This window comes from Aquarana catesbeiana, linkage group LG03 (assembly GCF_042186555.1).
Source record: "Aquarana catesbeiana isolate 2022-GZ linkage group LG03, ASM4218655v1, whole genome shotgun sequence".
NCBI lineage: Eukaryota > Metazoa > Chordata > Amphibia > Anura > Ranidae > Aquarana > Aquarana catesbeiana.
The window spans coordinates 227,380,363-227,394,998 of record NC_133326.1 but is presented as its reverse complement, the minus strand read 5'-3'; the positions used below and the strand labels follow the sequence as shown (position 1 = coordinate 227,394,998).

The 14,636-nt window shown below is 43.7% G+C and overlaps 1 protein-coding gene across 1 annotated transcript in view; it reads left to right on the top strand.

The window, feature by feature from the left end:
• CFTR (CF transmembrane conductance regulator) overlaps positions 1-14,636 on the top strand; it is a 239,940-nt gene that overhangs the window by 179,289 nt on the left and 46,015 nt on the right. The window contains exon 20 of the mRNA XM_073619828.1: positions 9,984-10,211. Within this exon, the coding sequence (XP_073475929.1) occupies positions 9,984-10,211 (228 nt within the window). The remainder of the gene's footprint in view (positions 1-9,983; positions 10,212-14,636) is intronic.

Below are 14,636 nucleotides of genomic sequence, written 5' to 3'. Positions count from 1 at the left end.
GCAAGCTGGTAGAGTAGGGACAGGTAATCCACCTGGAAGGGACAGAACTAATGACGGGAAAATGTTCCTGACGAGAAGGGAAAGCGTAGGGCTTGTGACTTCTCTTATCATCTGCCTGCTTGGGCACAAGATGGCCAGGCTGCATTCTACCCCTTGCTACAGGTGCTGTCAGTTCAGCTGAATCCTGCTAGCTCTACACACTGTTGGAACTGTGAGTGTTCCCGACTGGGCTGCCTTTCCATCGGGTTATTTGTGAACTGTCTCTGCATTATTTCAATACAAATTCTTACATTGAAGATGAATAAGAAAAACGATTGCACAGGTAGAAACATAAATGCTGCTGGCAACAACACAATAGCACAAATTGCACAGAATAAAAATCAAATGTTGCCGCGCTGAACAATCAAAACGAAATATAATGAAAAAAAAAACTATATGGTGAAACAATTCATGCTGTTCTCCGTGGTGAAGAAAACGGTAATCCAAAATCTGAAACTCTTGTGATGTATATCTAATGTGAGTGAATAAGGCAAATGAATATATCAATCACCCAGGTGCACCTCCACCAGAAATAATATAAATTGCCTCCTTATCAGGAACTTTTGACTCCAAATTATAAGAATCAAAAGGCGCTGTTAATAAGCTCAAGACAGAAAGGTCCAATCTTTCTCACCTGTTATGGTAGTGGGGCTAATGTCATGGCTAGAGAATCGCTCCATCACAATGATCATGGGGAATAGATAAAGAATGCCCACATGGTGTAAAACTGTAAATCCATTTATTCAAATATTGTGGTAATAAACACTCACAGTGTTGCAGATATCATCCAGCATATACAGTGCCTTGGAAAAGTATTCATACCCCTTGAAATTTTTCATTGTCATGTTACAACCAAAAACGTATGTAATTTACTGGGATTTTATGTGACAGACCAACACAAAGTAGCACATAATAGTGACGTGGAAGGAAAATGATAAATGGTTTTCAAAATTATTTTACTGCATTTGTATGCAGTCCCTCTGAGTCAACACTTTGTAGAACATCCTTTCGCAGCAATTACAGCTGCAAGTCTTCTTGGGTATGTCTCTACCAGCTTTGCACATCTAGATTTGCCCATTCTTCATTGCAAAATAGCTCAAGCTCTGTCAGATTGAGACCATCTGTAAACAGCAATTTTGAGGTCTTGCCACAGATTCTCGATTGGATTTAGGTCTGGACTTTGACTGGGCCATTCTAACACATGAATATGCTTTGATCTAAACCATTCCATTGTAGCTCTGGCTGTATGTTTAGGGTTGTTGTCCTGCTGGAAGGTGAGTTCCCATCAACTCTGACCAGCTTCCCTGTCCCTGCTGAAGATAAGCATCACCACAACATGATGCTGCCACCATTATGTTTCACGGTGGGGATGATGTGTTCAGAGTGATGTGCAGTGTTAGTTTTCCACCACACAACATTTTATTTTTAGGCCAAAAAGTAAAATTTTTGTCTCATCAGACCAGAGCACCTTCTTCCACATGTTTGCTGTGTCCCCCACATGGCTTCTTGCAAACTGTAAACGGGACTTCTTATGGCTTTCTTTTAACAATGGCATTCTTCTTGCCACTCCGCCATAAAGGCCAGATTTGTGGAGTGCACGACTTATACAGTAGTTGTCCCACCTGAGCTGTGGATCTCTGCTACTCCTCCAGAGTTACCATGGGCCTTCTTGGCTGTTTCTCTGATTAGTGCTCTCCTTGCCCAGCCTGTCATTTTAGGTGAATGACCAGTTTATGCAGTTGTGCCATACTCTTTCCATTTTTGGATGATGGATTGCACAGTGCTCTGTGAGATGTTCAGAGCTTGGGATATTTTTTTATAACATAACTAACCCTGCTTTAAACTTCTCCACAACTTTATCTCTGACCTGTCCAGTGTGTTCCTTGGCCTTCATGATGCTGTTTGTTCACTAAGGTTCTCTAACAAACCTCTGAGGGCTTCACAGCTGACTTCTGAAGGCAAATGGTTCCACTAGATTTTAGTTGGGGGTATCAGAGTAAAGGGGACTGAATACAAATGCACGCCACACTTTTCAGATATTTATTTGTAAATTTTATTTGTAAAGGAAAATATTCGTTTTCCTTCCACTTCACGTTTATGTGCCACTTCGTGTTGATCTATCACATAAAATCCCAATAAAATACATTAACCTTTTTAGTTGTAACATGAGAAAATGTGGAAAATTTCAAGGGGTGTGAATACTTTTTCAAGGCACTGTAAACAAGGATAAACAGTTCCCAGGAACCGATCCACATGCCATGTAACCTCATTATGCATGGTGACGTCACAGACATGGACTCCCCCATGGACAGAGTCCATGTCTGTGACGTCACCACGCACACAGAAGTTACAGCGCATGTGGATTGGTTCCTGGGAACTTTTTACCCTTGTTTATATGCTGGATCATATCTGCAATACTGTGAGTTATTAGTACTACTATATTTGAATAAATGGATTTAAAGTTTTACGCTATGTGGGCATTCTTTATTCATTCCCCATGGTAATTGTGATGGAGCCTTTTGACTCATATTTTGGAGTCTAAATTTTCCGGTAAGGAGGAAAGTTATATGATTTCTGGTGGAAGTGCCCTTGGGTGATTGGTAGATTCATTTGCCTTGTTTACTCACATTGGATATACAGTATCTCACAAAAGTGAGTACACCCCTCACATTTTTGTAAATATTTTATTATATCTTTTCATTTGACAACACTGAATAAATGACACTTTGCTACAATGTAAAGTAGTGAGTGTACAACTTGTATAACAGTGTAAATTTGCTGTCCCCTCAAAATAACTCAACACACAGTCATTAATGTCTAAACCGCTGGCAACAAAAGTGAGTACACCCCTAAGTGAAAATGTCCGAATTGGGCCTAAAGTGTCAATATTTTGTGTCGCCACCATTATTTTCCAGCACTGCCTTAACCCTCTTGGGCATGGAGTTCACCAGAGTTGCACAGGTTGCCACTGGAGTCCTCTTCCACTCCTCCATGACGACATCACGGAGCTGGTGGATGTTGGAGACCTTGCGCTCCTCCACCTTCCATTTGAGGATGTCCCACAGATGCTGAATAGGGTTTAGGTCTGGAGACATGCTTGGCCAGTCCATCACCTTTACCCTCAGCTTCTTTAGTAAGGAAGTGGTTGTCTTGGAGGTGTGTTTGGGGTCGTTATCATGTTGGAATATTGCCTTGCGGCCCAGTCCCTGAGGGGAGGGGATCATGCTCTGCTTCAGTATGTCACAGTACATGTTGGCATTCATGGTTCCCTCAATGAACTGTAGCTCCCCAGTGCCAGCAGCACTTATGCAGCCCTGGCCACTACACTCCCACCACCATGCTTGACTGTAGGCAAGACACACTTGTCTTTGTACTTCTCACCTGGTTGCCGCCACACACGCTTGACAATGTCTGAACCAAATAAGTTTATCTTAGTCTCATCAGACCACAGGACATGGTTCTAGTAATCCAGGTGCTTAGTCTGCTTGTCTTTAGCAAACTGTTTGGGGGCTTTCTTGTGTATCATCTTTGGAAGAGGCTTCCTTCTGGGATGGCGGCATGCAGACCAATTTGATGCAGTGTGCTGCATATGGTCTGAACACTGACAGGCTGACCCCCCACCCCATCAACCTTTGCACCAATGCTGGCAGCACTCATACGTCTATTTCCCAAAGACAACCTCTGGATATGACGCAGAGCATGTGCACTCAACTTCTTTGGTCGACCATGGCAAGGCTTGTTCTGAGTGGAACCTGTCCTGTTAAACCGCTGTATGGTCTTGGATACTGTGCTGCAGCTCAGTTTCAGGGTCTTGGCAATCTTCTTATAGCCTAGGCCATCTTTATGTAGAGCAGCAATTCTTTTTTTCAGATCCTCAGAGAGTTCTTTGCCATGAGGTGCCATGTTGAACCTCCAGTGACCAGTATGAGAGCTTGAGAGCGATACCACTAAATTTATCTCACCTGCTCCCCATTCACACCTGAGACGATGTAACACTAGCGAGCAGGGCCGCCATCAGGGAGGTACAGGCAGTGCTCCTGTAAGGGGCCCCAGTGTCCCAAGGGGCCCAGCCGGCCAGACCCGCTCCTCCTTCATCAACACATGAAATGAAACTGTCATGCTCTGGCCGGGCCCGCTTCTCCTTCAGCAACACATGAAATTAAACTGTCATAAGCCAGCCGGGTCCTCTCCTCCTTCAGCAACACATGAAATTAAACTGTCATGCGCCGGCCAGGCCCACTCATCCTTCAGCAACACATGAAATGAAACTGTCATGTGCCGGCCGGGCCCACGTGGCGCCCACTATAGAGAAGGAGAGAGAAGCCTCACTATAGAGAAGGAGAAGGGAGCTTAGTAGTCTGAGCCAACGCTACCTTTCACTAGCAGCAACCCCGCCCCCCTTCCACCAGTAAAGCAGGCTCTTTTCCTCAGCTCAGTCTGCCCAGTGAATACAAGCAGCGCTGTGACAAGGGAGAGAGGCGAGCTGCGGGCTGTCAGTGTATGTCTTCTGCTCGCCCCCTCCTTTCTGTCAGCAGTGGAGAAGAGAGAGCAGCTCTCAACCTGGTTCGCCGCTTAGCTTGTTGCCTGGGGTGTTCCCTCCCCATTGGCCACAGCGGAGCTAATCAGAAGAGACTAGGGTCTAGGGGAGCATCATGGGACATGTAGTCCCAGAAGATTGACTGCACCATTGTTGTGCACAGGCAGCAGATTTCAGCCCCCAGCATGCACTCTGCTGGCGAAGAGAGAGAGTCTGGAACTCAGGAAGAGGGAGTGATTGCTACAGGACACAGGAAAAAGAGAGGACTGTGCTGGGGGAAGCCAGAGAGGGAGCCACGCTGTACCATTGCCATCAGAGAGGGAGCCACACTGTGCTCATACAATCAAAGAGGGAGCCACGCTGTACCATTGCCATCAGAGAGGGAGCCACACTGTGCCTGTGCCATCAGAGAAGGAGCCACGCTGTACCATTGTCATCAGAGAGGGAGCCACGCTGTACCATTGCCATCAGAGAAGGAGCCACGCTGTACCATTGCCATCAGAGAAGGAGCCACGCTGTACCATTGCCATCAGAGTGGGAGCCACGCTGTACCATTGCCATCAGAGAAAGACTGAGCCACTGCCATGGTACAGACATGCTACACTACTGACCAGAGTCAGCCTGGGCAACTCAGAGTGAGCAAACGTCCAGCCGGAGGGATCACTGCTGCAGTTTTGCTGGGTCTGGTAAGGGGGTCTGTTCCTGGGGACTGAGCCATTAGCAATGGCCTAACCTGCAATCCTCTAGGCCTTATTGACCAACATAACATGTGCCATTGAGCTCCAATGCAGGACTGGCAGGCCGAAAATATGGGGGAGGGGTGACACCATGTTTTGCCGCACCAGGTGACATCAACCCTAGTGACGCCACTGCCCCCTGTGCTTAATATTTGGACTTTATTTAATATCCTTCTCCTTGAATGGGACACCTGAGGCTGCCAAGCTGGCATGATGGAGTTGCATTGTGAAAATGGATGAGGATGACTCTGGGTGGAAATGAGAGTTACATTGTGGAGAGCCTCTTCACTATGTAACTCTCATCCCCACCCAGAGTCATCCTCATCCATTTTCACAATGCAACTCCATCATCTTCATCCCCACCCAGCACCACCCATCCCTCTCTCCACAATGTATCCCCATCCACGCCCAGCATCACCCATCCCTCTCCAGGATGTTGGCCGTGGATGGGGATAAAGGTATTGTGCTTTAGTCAGTCAAGATTTGTTATATTGATTGATTCATGTAGCACACCACACCGAAGGACTCAGTGGGATGGCCAGTGGGCAGAATCGTTGGGATGGCCGGTGGGCGGGCCCTGGGGAATGTAGGTGTTCATGCCCCCGGGGGCCCAGGCCTAAAGCTGTGTAAGGGGCCCCAAAATTTCTGATGGCTGCCCGGCTAGCGAGTCACATGACACCAGGGAGGGAAAATGGCTAATTGGGCCTAATTTGGACATTTTCACTTAGGGGTGTACTCACTTTTGTGGCCAGTGGTTTAGACATTAATGGCTGTGTGTTGAGTTATTTTGAGGGGCCAGCAAATTTACACTGTTATGCAAGCTGTACACTCACTACTTTACATTGTAGCAAAGTGTCATTTCTTCAGTGTTGTCACATGAAAAGATATAATAAAATATTTACAAAAATGTGAGGGCACTTTTGTGAGATACTGTACATCACGAGAGTTTCCTATTTTGGATTATCATTTTCTTCACCATGAACAGGATGAACTGTTTCACCCTATAGACTTTTTTTTCATTATATTTCATTTTGAATGTTCAAAAACCTTAAAGAGGAGTTCCACCCAGGGGGCCGGTTAAAAAACAAAAAAATTAAAAGTCAGCAGCTACAAATACTGCAGCTGCTGATTTTTTATTGGACACTTACCTGTCCCTGGGTCCAGCGATGCGGGGGATCGAAGCCCCGCTCGTCTCCCCCTCCGTTCAGCGGCGCCGGCATTGCAACTGTGGGCGCCGGGCTGTGGCTTCACAGCCTGGCACCCACTGCGCATGCGCGAGCGGCGCCGCGCGCCGTGATTGGCCTCTCAGTCACCTGGGACCTGTAATGGGTCCCAGATGATTGACAGGAGGGAGGGAACAGAGCGGAGCCCTTCCTGTGCCGAGGGGGAAGTGATGTCACCAGCCCAGGCAGTGGAAGGGGCAGACTACGAGGGACCCCCTAGCAACAGGCATTTAGAGGTGAGTAAAAAAAAAAAAAAAATATCCAAATGTTTTTTTGGGTTTTTTTTTAGGATTTTTTATGTATTTTTGGTTTTTTGGGTGGAACCCCACTTTAAGTTCTTTCATTGCACTGGGACTGAGTGTATTATTGCTGCCGCATCACGCCATCCCACCTACATGTCAGAATACACTGATCAGCACTGCAGGCAGCAATGTTCAAAGGAAATGTTTCCAACAAGGCAGTTCAAGAGAAATCAATCATTAGATCGATTTCTCTGGAACTGGAATGGTCATAGATAGATTTACAATCCGACCGGTCTCTGCTGAACCAGCCAAATTTTGATCCCTCTATGGCTAGGTTAAGGGTTGAAGTCAATGATGTTGCATTCTACTTCAAATGTTTAAAAAACAGCAGTCACCACTCTCCAATGTAAGCAAAAAATGTATTTATGAAAACACATCTTCACCATGCTCATACATTTCACCCTATGGCAGGACTTAATTGTAGGGATAATGGATCACAAGTCGGGGACTGAATATTTAGACACCAATCAATTTCAAATTTCTTTACACTTTTACTAAAACTAGCATGGTTAAGCAAATAAATGTTTGTGTTGATCATTTAATCGCATTGCAAATTTTTCTGGGCTGGAAAAAAATCTCCCAAAAGGAAATGGAATTCCCCTCCTAGGCTCCATTCACACTAGCGCGTTTTTTGATGCATTTTGCATTTTGCAGAAATGCACGGGAATTTTTTAACATGGGTTCCTATGGAACATGTTCACATCAATGCCTTTTTGTTTCTCTGCATTTTTGGAAAGGGTCAGGGACTTTTTTCATGCAAAATGCAGCGTTTTGCATGTAATGGAATTCAATGGACAAGCATCAAAAACGCAAGTGCACTGTTTTTACAGCGTTTTTGATGCGTTTTTACAGCGTTTTTGCCATTTTTTTTTTAAATGTAAAAAAAAAAAAAAAAAAAACGCAAAACGCCGCAAAAACGCCGCAAAAACGCTGTAAAAACGCTGCTCAAAAACGTGGCAAGCATGACAAAAAAAACTCCAAAGACGCTCAAAAGCAACATGCATAGGTGTGAATCGAGCCTTAGACAGTTGTCATCCAAGCAGGTGTCCCCATTGAAAGTCTTCCGCCTCCCCCCCTTCACTGGCAACAACTCTGAAAGTTTGGATTTCCCATCACTTTCTGTCCCTCTGACCATGCTCATTAAGGCTCCATTCACACTAGCGCGTTTTTTGATGCATTTTGCATTTTGCAGAAATGCACGGGAATTTTTTAACATGGGTTCCTATGGAACATGTTCACATCAATGCCTTTTTGTTTCTCTGCATTTTTGGAAAGGGTCAGGGACTTTTTTTCATGCAAAATGCAGCGTTTTGCATGTAATAGAATTCAATGGACAAGCATCAAAAACGCAAGTGCACCGTTTTTGCAGCGTTTTTGATGCGTTTTTGATGCGTTTTTGCCGTTTTTTTTTTTTTTTATTTTTATTTTTTTTTTAGACTGTAAAAAAAAAACTGTAAAAAAAAAAAAAAAAACGCAAAACGCAAATCGCGGCAAAAACGCTGCAAAAACGCCGCAAAAACGCTGCTCAAAAACGTGGCAAGCATGAAAATAAAACCTCCAAAAACGCTCAAAAGCAACATGCATAGGTGTGAATCGAGCCTCAGGCTGGATTCCCACCTATGCATTTTTAGAGCCCTTGCACACTGGGGCGGGGGGCGGCGTCGGCGGTAAAACGCAGCTATTATTAGCGGCGTTTTACCGTCGGTATGCGGCCGCTAGCGGGGCGGTTTTACCCCCCGCTAGCGGCCGAGAAAGGGTTAAATACCACCGCAAAGCGCCTCTGCAGAGGCGCATTGCCAGCGGTATAGCCGCGCCGTCCCATTGATTTCAATGGGCAGGAGCGGTAAAGGAGCGGTATACACACCGCTCCTTCACCGCTCCGAAGATGCTGCTGGCAGGACTTTTTTTACCGTCCTGCCAGCGCATCGCTCCAGTGTGCAAGCCCTCGGGGCTTGCACACTGGGATGACAGCAGCGGCACTTTCGGGGCGGTTTGCAGGCGCTATTATTAGCGCAATAGCGCCTGCAAACCGCCCCAGTGTGCAAGGGCTCTAAGTGCTTTTTGCATTTTGCAGATTTGCACTGCAGTCCATTTAACATGGTTTCCTATGGAACACGTTCTGTAGTGCAAATCTGCAAAATGCAAAAAGCGCTAAAACTGCATAAGTGTGAATCCAGCCTTAGGCTGGATTCACACCTATGCATGTTGCTTTTGGGCGTTTTTGGAGGTTTTTTTTTCATGCTTGCCACGTTTTTGAGCAGCGTTTTTGCGACGTTTTTGCCGCGTTTTTGCCACGATTTGCGTTTTGCGTTTTTTTTGTTTTTTTTTTTTTTACAGTTTTTTTTACAGTCTAAAAAAAAAAAAAATAAAAAAAAAAAAAAAAAAAAAACGGCAAAAACGCATCAAAAACGCTGCAAAAACGCTGCAAAAACGGTGCACATGCGTTTTTGATGCTTGTCCATTGAATTGTATTACATGCAAAACGCTGCATTTTGCATGAAAAAAAGTCCCTGACCCTTTCCAAAAATGCAGAGATACAAAAAGGCATTGATGTGAACATGTTCCATAGGAACCCATGTTAAAAAATTCCCATGCATTTCTGCAAAATGCAAAATGCATCAAAAAACGCGCTAGTGTGAATGGAGCCTAAGAGTGGGTACACAAAGCAATAAAATCATGATCGGTGTTTTAACCTTTTAATAGTATACACAAACCAAAAAAAAAAAGTATTGCACTGATCCGCAATTTGATTTATTTTCCTGTGCAAATAGAATGTATATAATTGCAATCTTTATTTTATTATCTGGAAAGTTGGTTATTGCATTTTTGTAGCTACATAAAATATATTTCACTTCAATGGCAGTCTTAAAATGCCAGACTTAGTTCATTAAATTATATTGATTGTTATTTGCCATAATAACCTATATTTTTAGCAATGAGAAATTAAAATAACACCCACCAAGCGATATATAACAATTGGTAAAAAAAAAAAAAAACATATTTCATAGCGTTGTGAATTCAGCCTGTTGTACAGTAATGTAAGTTATATTTTAAAATTAACATTTAATGTCTGTCAATTTACTTTTTATGACTGCTGGGAGAGTTTGCCAGCATATATACAGATATATTTCTTATCTTTTTACAGCTCGTAGTCCAATTTTTGCTCACCTGATAACAAGTTTAAAGGGTTTGTGGACACTTAGAGCCTTTGGCAGGCAGCCCTATTTTGAAACCCTGTTTCACAAAGCACTGAATTTACACACTGCAAACTGGTTCCTCTACTTGTCTACACTGCGATGGTTCCAGATGACTATTGAGATGATCTTTGTCATCTTCTTCTGTGCTGTAGCGTTTATCTCCATTGCAACTTCAGGTACACATCATTTATCAGTTGATACTGTATACTGTTTTACACTATGATTTTATACTTAACATGCTGCTGATATCTCCCATAAACCATCTATTAATATTCACAAATAAATATATAACAGTTTCTATACCTGTGCGATGGCTTACTACCTGTGACATGTTCCACTAAATTAACGAACAACAGGGATTAATATTTATAGATGGGAGTATGATGAGTCAGGTATAGTCTTACTAAGTTCCATACTCAGGCCTAACACTCCACAGTACAATGTGGACCTCTTTCTTCTCATTATTGTCATTGTTCTTTTTTGGAAGAGTTCTTATAGACTTTTTGGGTAAGCATGCTGAATTGCTGGACCACTGCACCTCAGTGAAGGAGGAAAGTAAAATTACCACACCTGCCTCACCATACCCCAGTGCATACATAATTTTCATGGAATTCTCTTTTATCTATTGTATGCAGCTTAGCATAAAATACTGTTTTGCATAATCATTTCAAGTATAGTGGAGGAGAGAATACTGGCACATAAATTATTGTAAAGAAATGTGTGCTGAATACAAGCAGTATCCAGTCACTTTCTAGCTATAAGGTACTATTTCCGGTGTTTGCACATGAAATGAAGAATCGAATTGGTCCACAAGAACACTTTCTTTCACTTTTTTTTGCTTTCAAACATATACTGTATATTGATTAGTGTCAGAAAATGCATGGGTCTTCTAAGTACTACAGTATGTTCATGACAGTATAACTTATGTAGTGCTACCCCTGGAGCTGCTTGGTAGATTGGGTTCTCTGTTCTTTCACCTCAACTCTGAGAAAAACTTTGGCCCTTCTGACACACCAGGTTAAGCAAATAGATACTGCAATACGGTTGAGAGCACAAATATAAAGTCCCTGCACACAACTTTGGTTCAGTTTCAGGAAGCAAACCCCAGATTGGCTAATAATAAAGATATGAGTTACAGTATATTGTAACAAATTACAGGAAATAGCAATATATACTGTACATATAGGAACAAGAAGAGTGTGAGTCAATTCTCTAGACAAAGAAGTTACTAGATTGTAGCAATTTAGGTTAACTACTTCAGCCCCGGAAGGATTTACCCCCTTAATGACCAGGCCATTTTTTGCAATAATGATCAGGCCATTTTTTGCGATTCCGATTGTCGTTTTAACTGACAATCGAGTGTGCAACATTGTACCCAAACAAAATTGATGTCCTTTTTTCCCCACAAATAGAGCTTTCTTTTGGTGGTATTTGATCACCTCTGTGGTTTTTACTTTTTGCACTATAAACAAAAAAAGAGTTACAATTATGAAAAAAACAAATAATATTTTTTATTACTTTCTGCTATAATACATATCCCCAAAAATATCTAAAAAAACTAAATTATTCATCAGTTTAGGCCAAAATGTATTCTGCTACATATTGTTTGGTAAAAAAAAAAAAAAATCTCAATAAGTGTATATTGATTGGTTTGCACAAAAGTTATAGCGTCTATAAAATAGGGGAAAGATTTAGGGACTTTTTATTTTATTTTTTATTGTTTTTACTAGTAATGGCAGGGATCAGTGAATTTTAGCGCGACTGCGACATTGGGGCGGTCAAATCTGACCCTAAGTTACACTTTTTGGTGACCAGTGACACCAATACAGTGATCAGTGCTATAAAAATGCACTGATAACTGTATAAATGGCACTGTCAGGGAAAGGGTTAACACTAGGGGTGATCAAAGGGTTAAGTGTTCCCTAAGGAGGTGCTTTCTAACTGGCAGTAGAGAGAGATCACTATTACTGATCATTGGGAACAGCTGATCTCTCTCTCCTCCCCTGTCAGAACAGGGATCCCCATTCTGCCTCTCTTTATCGCAATCGTGGGTGGCCCACAGCATCACATGCATGGACCGACGTACAGGTATGTCGGTTTGCGCAGCCGAGCCACCTTGCCGCAGTATATATGTGGAAGGCAGCCAGCAAGTGGTTAAAGACCTACAGTATATGGTTATATTAATCTATACCTGAGAAAATGTAGCTTAGCATTAAACAATGGCACAGATAACATTACCACTGATTATATGATTATAGTCAGTACTGTGATAACGCTCCTGCAACCAGTATTTTATACTGTTATAGTGCATTCTATATGAATGACCATGCTAAGACCCAGACCTTACTGCAGAGGTACTCCTGCATATTGACACTACATGAAGCCCTTGCAAAGAAGCTATCTGAGAAGACAGTCATTTGCTCTAACTCTTCAGCCAGCAAATGTTGGGGCCCAGTCTTTACGGTGGTGCACATAAGCACAGACCCAGTAAAATCTGAAAGCAGTGGTAAAGCCTGCTAGTCAAATGTCCAGTTCCTATGTGTTCAGTCTCTGCTAGCAGCAACAAGTTAATGGCAGTAGTGCCCTCACACCAGTCCCAGCGATGCAGCCACTTTCGTCCCATAGTCCAGGTATTGCTCTGCTTCTGTATCCACACAGCACGGCTCTGGTCCCAGAGTGATCAGCTCCCACTTAGCACTTCACCCAGGCAACTTTGATCCTCTGCACACAGGATACCAGCTCTCACTCCCTCTTGGCTCAAGCCTCATGTTTGTAGCAAGAAATGTGCACATGTAGCATCCCCTTGCATCGCTAGAGTAGAATGTTTTTGTTTTAGTGTAGGTAAATTTTCAGGCTTGGCTGCCAGCCAAGCCTGTGTGATTTTCTGGGTCGGGCGAGTGACTCAGACAGACTGGATGACTCTGCAGTAGTTTCCAGAAAGCATTTAACTCCTGTCTGCTTGCTGGAAACTTGGAGAAGTTTCAGAAGCAGTTAGGAAGAGTCTGGGAGGAACTAGCTGGAGTATTCTGAAGGCACTGACCAATTCCCAACAGAAGAGTTGGCGGGGGCAGGCCCCCTCAAATACTCAGGGTCAGCCCAGCGGGGGCAGAGTAGAGTTTGGGTGGAAGATGGAGATGGAGTGTTAGGCTGTTGGAGGCCTTTGAGAGTAGCTCCCCAGTCTGGGGGAGGGGGGGTGTGAACTCAGGCCTGGGCTCGGGTACAGAAGGGACCCTTCTCATGACACAGAAAGGTTTCCTGACCAGGAGGCACGAGAGCAAGGAGAGGGCAGCTGGAGGATACTGCCGGGCAAATCTCCAGGGAGAAAGACAGCCACGTGGGCAGGTGAGTGTTGCAGTCAGAGGACTGAGAGGCATGCTTGAAGGGACTGGGTGCAAGCAGTCTGGGATGGATGCAGAGTCAGTCTGGGAGAACTGTGGAGAAGTAGCCAGGAGGGCTAGTGAAAGGGGCAGCTGGAGTTTGTTGGGCTGGCAGTGCCTGAAGAGGTGGTACTGGGATCAGTAGCCACAGGAGAGGACAGCTAGCACCAAAGACCTCTATTTTTGCTACACCAAAGTGGCCCCCGGTACCTGCCTGCAAACGTAATTTGCTATGGTATGAATATGCTCTTGTCAGACCATCCTTAAAGTGCTAGCTGGTCCTGGGAGTTGTAATTCTACAAGCAAGTCTGTGCTGGAGGTAGAAGAAGAGCTGTGTGTGTGTATATACCAGATTTATATAGTTTATGTCCCTGAAGAGTTTCCGCTAATCAAGTGGGCATCCAATAATAACCCTTCCCCATCCAAGTTCAATTCCTCTAAATAAAAAAAAACAAAACAAAGCTGCAAGGACTGCTTCTTGTCTCAGGATTGACTGGAAAATGTGTGTGCCTGGCTGTGCAGGGTGGGAGATAACCAACATTCACCAGTGGCTCCTGCAGGGGTAGCGCTACACACACAAACAGCAGTGTGTCCTCTCCAATCACCTTGCAGCAAGAGGAAGTCGACTGGTCTTCAGTCCTGCTTCTTCTTCCCCTTATACCTAGTTTTCCTTGGGAATTGTAGTTCAATAGTCCATAGGCTCCCACAACATGACTCCTCTACTGGACTTCACCCTCCCACAGTCCAATGCAGCCAGCATTCAAGCTTCTTAAGCTCCTTGCTGAGTGAAAGTGCAATGATGTTAACCCATTCAGGATGATGATCCTAAGGGAGCAGAAAGCAACTAAAGTACTGTGCAGTACTGTGTCCTAAAATAATCTATTCATAGTGGTTTCCAAACAGAAACCCCATATTGGTATAAAAGTATTATCCAGGTAAAGCTGTTAAACCATGCATGGCTAATAGATACAGCAAACTGAAAACATACCTAACTGACTCAAGCGCAACAAAGTCACATAGAAACCAATGAGGTGAATGCTACGGAAGATAGATATATTTCTCAAAAGGTTTCTTAATAATTATAATATGCCACATAGGATAAAAATACAGCACACATAAAAGTGTTATATGTTATGGATAAGCATTTCTTAATCCTGATCACAAGTTTGTAAAATATGCTTTTGTATACATCATTGTCTGCAAGAGGTCTTAAATGAATCCCTT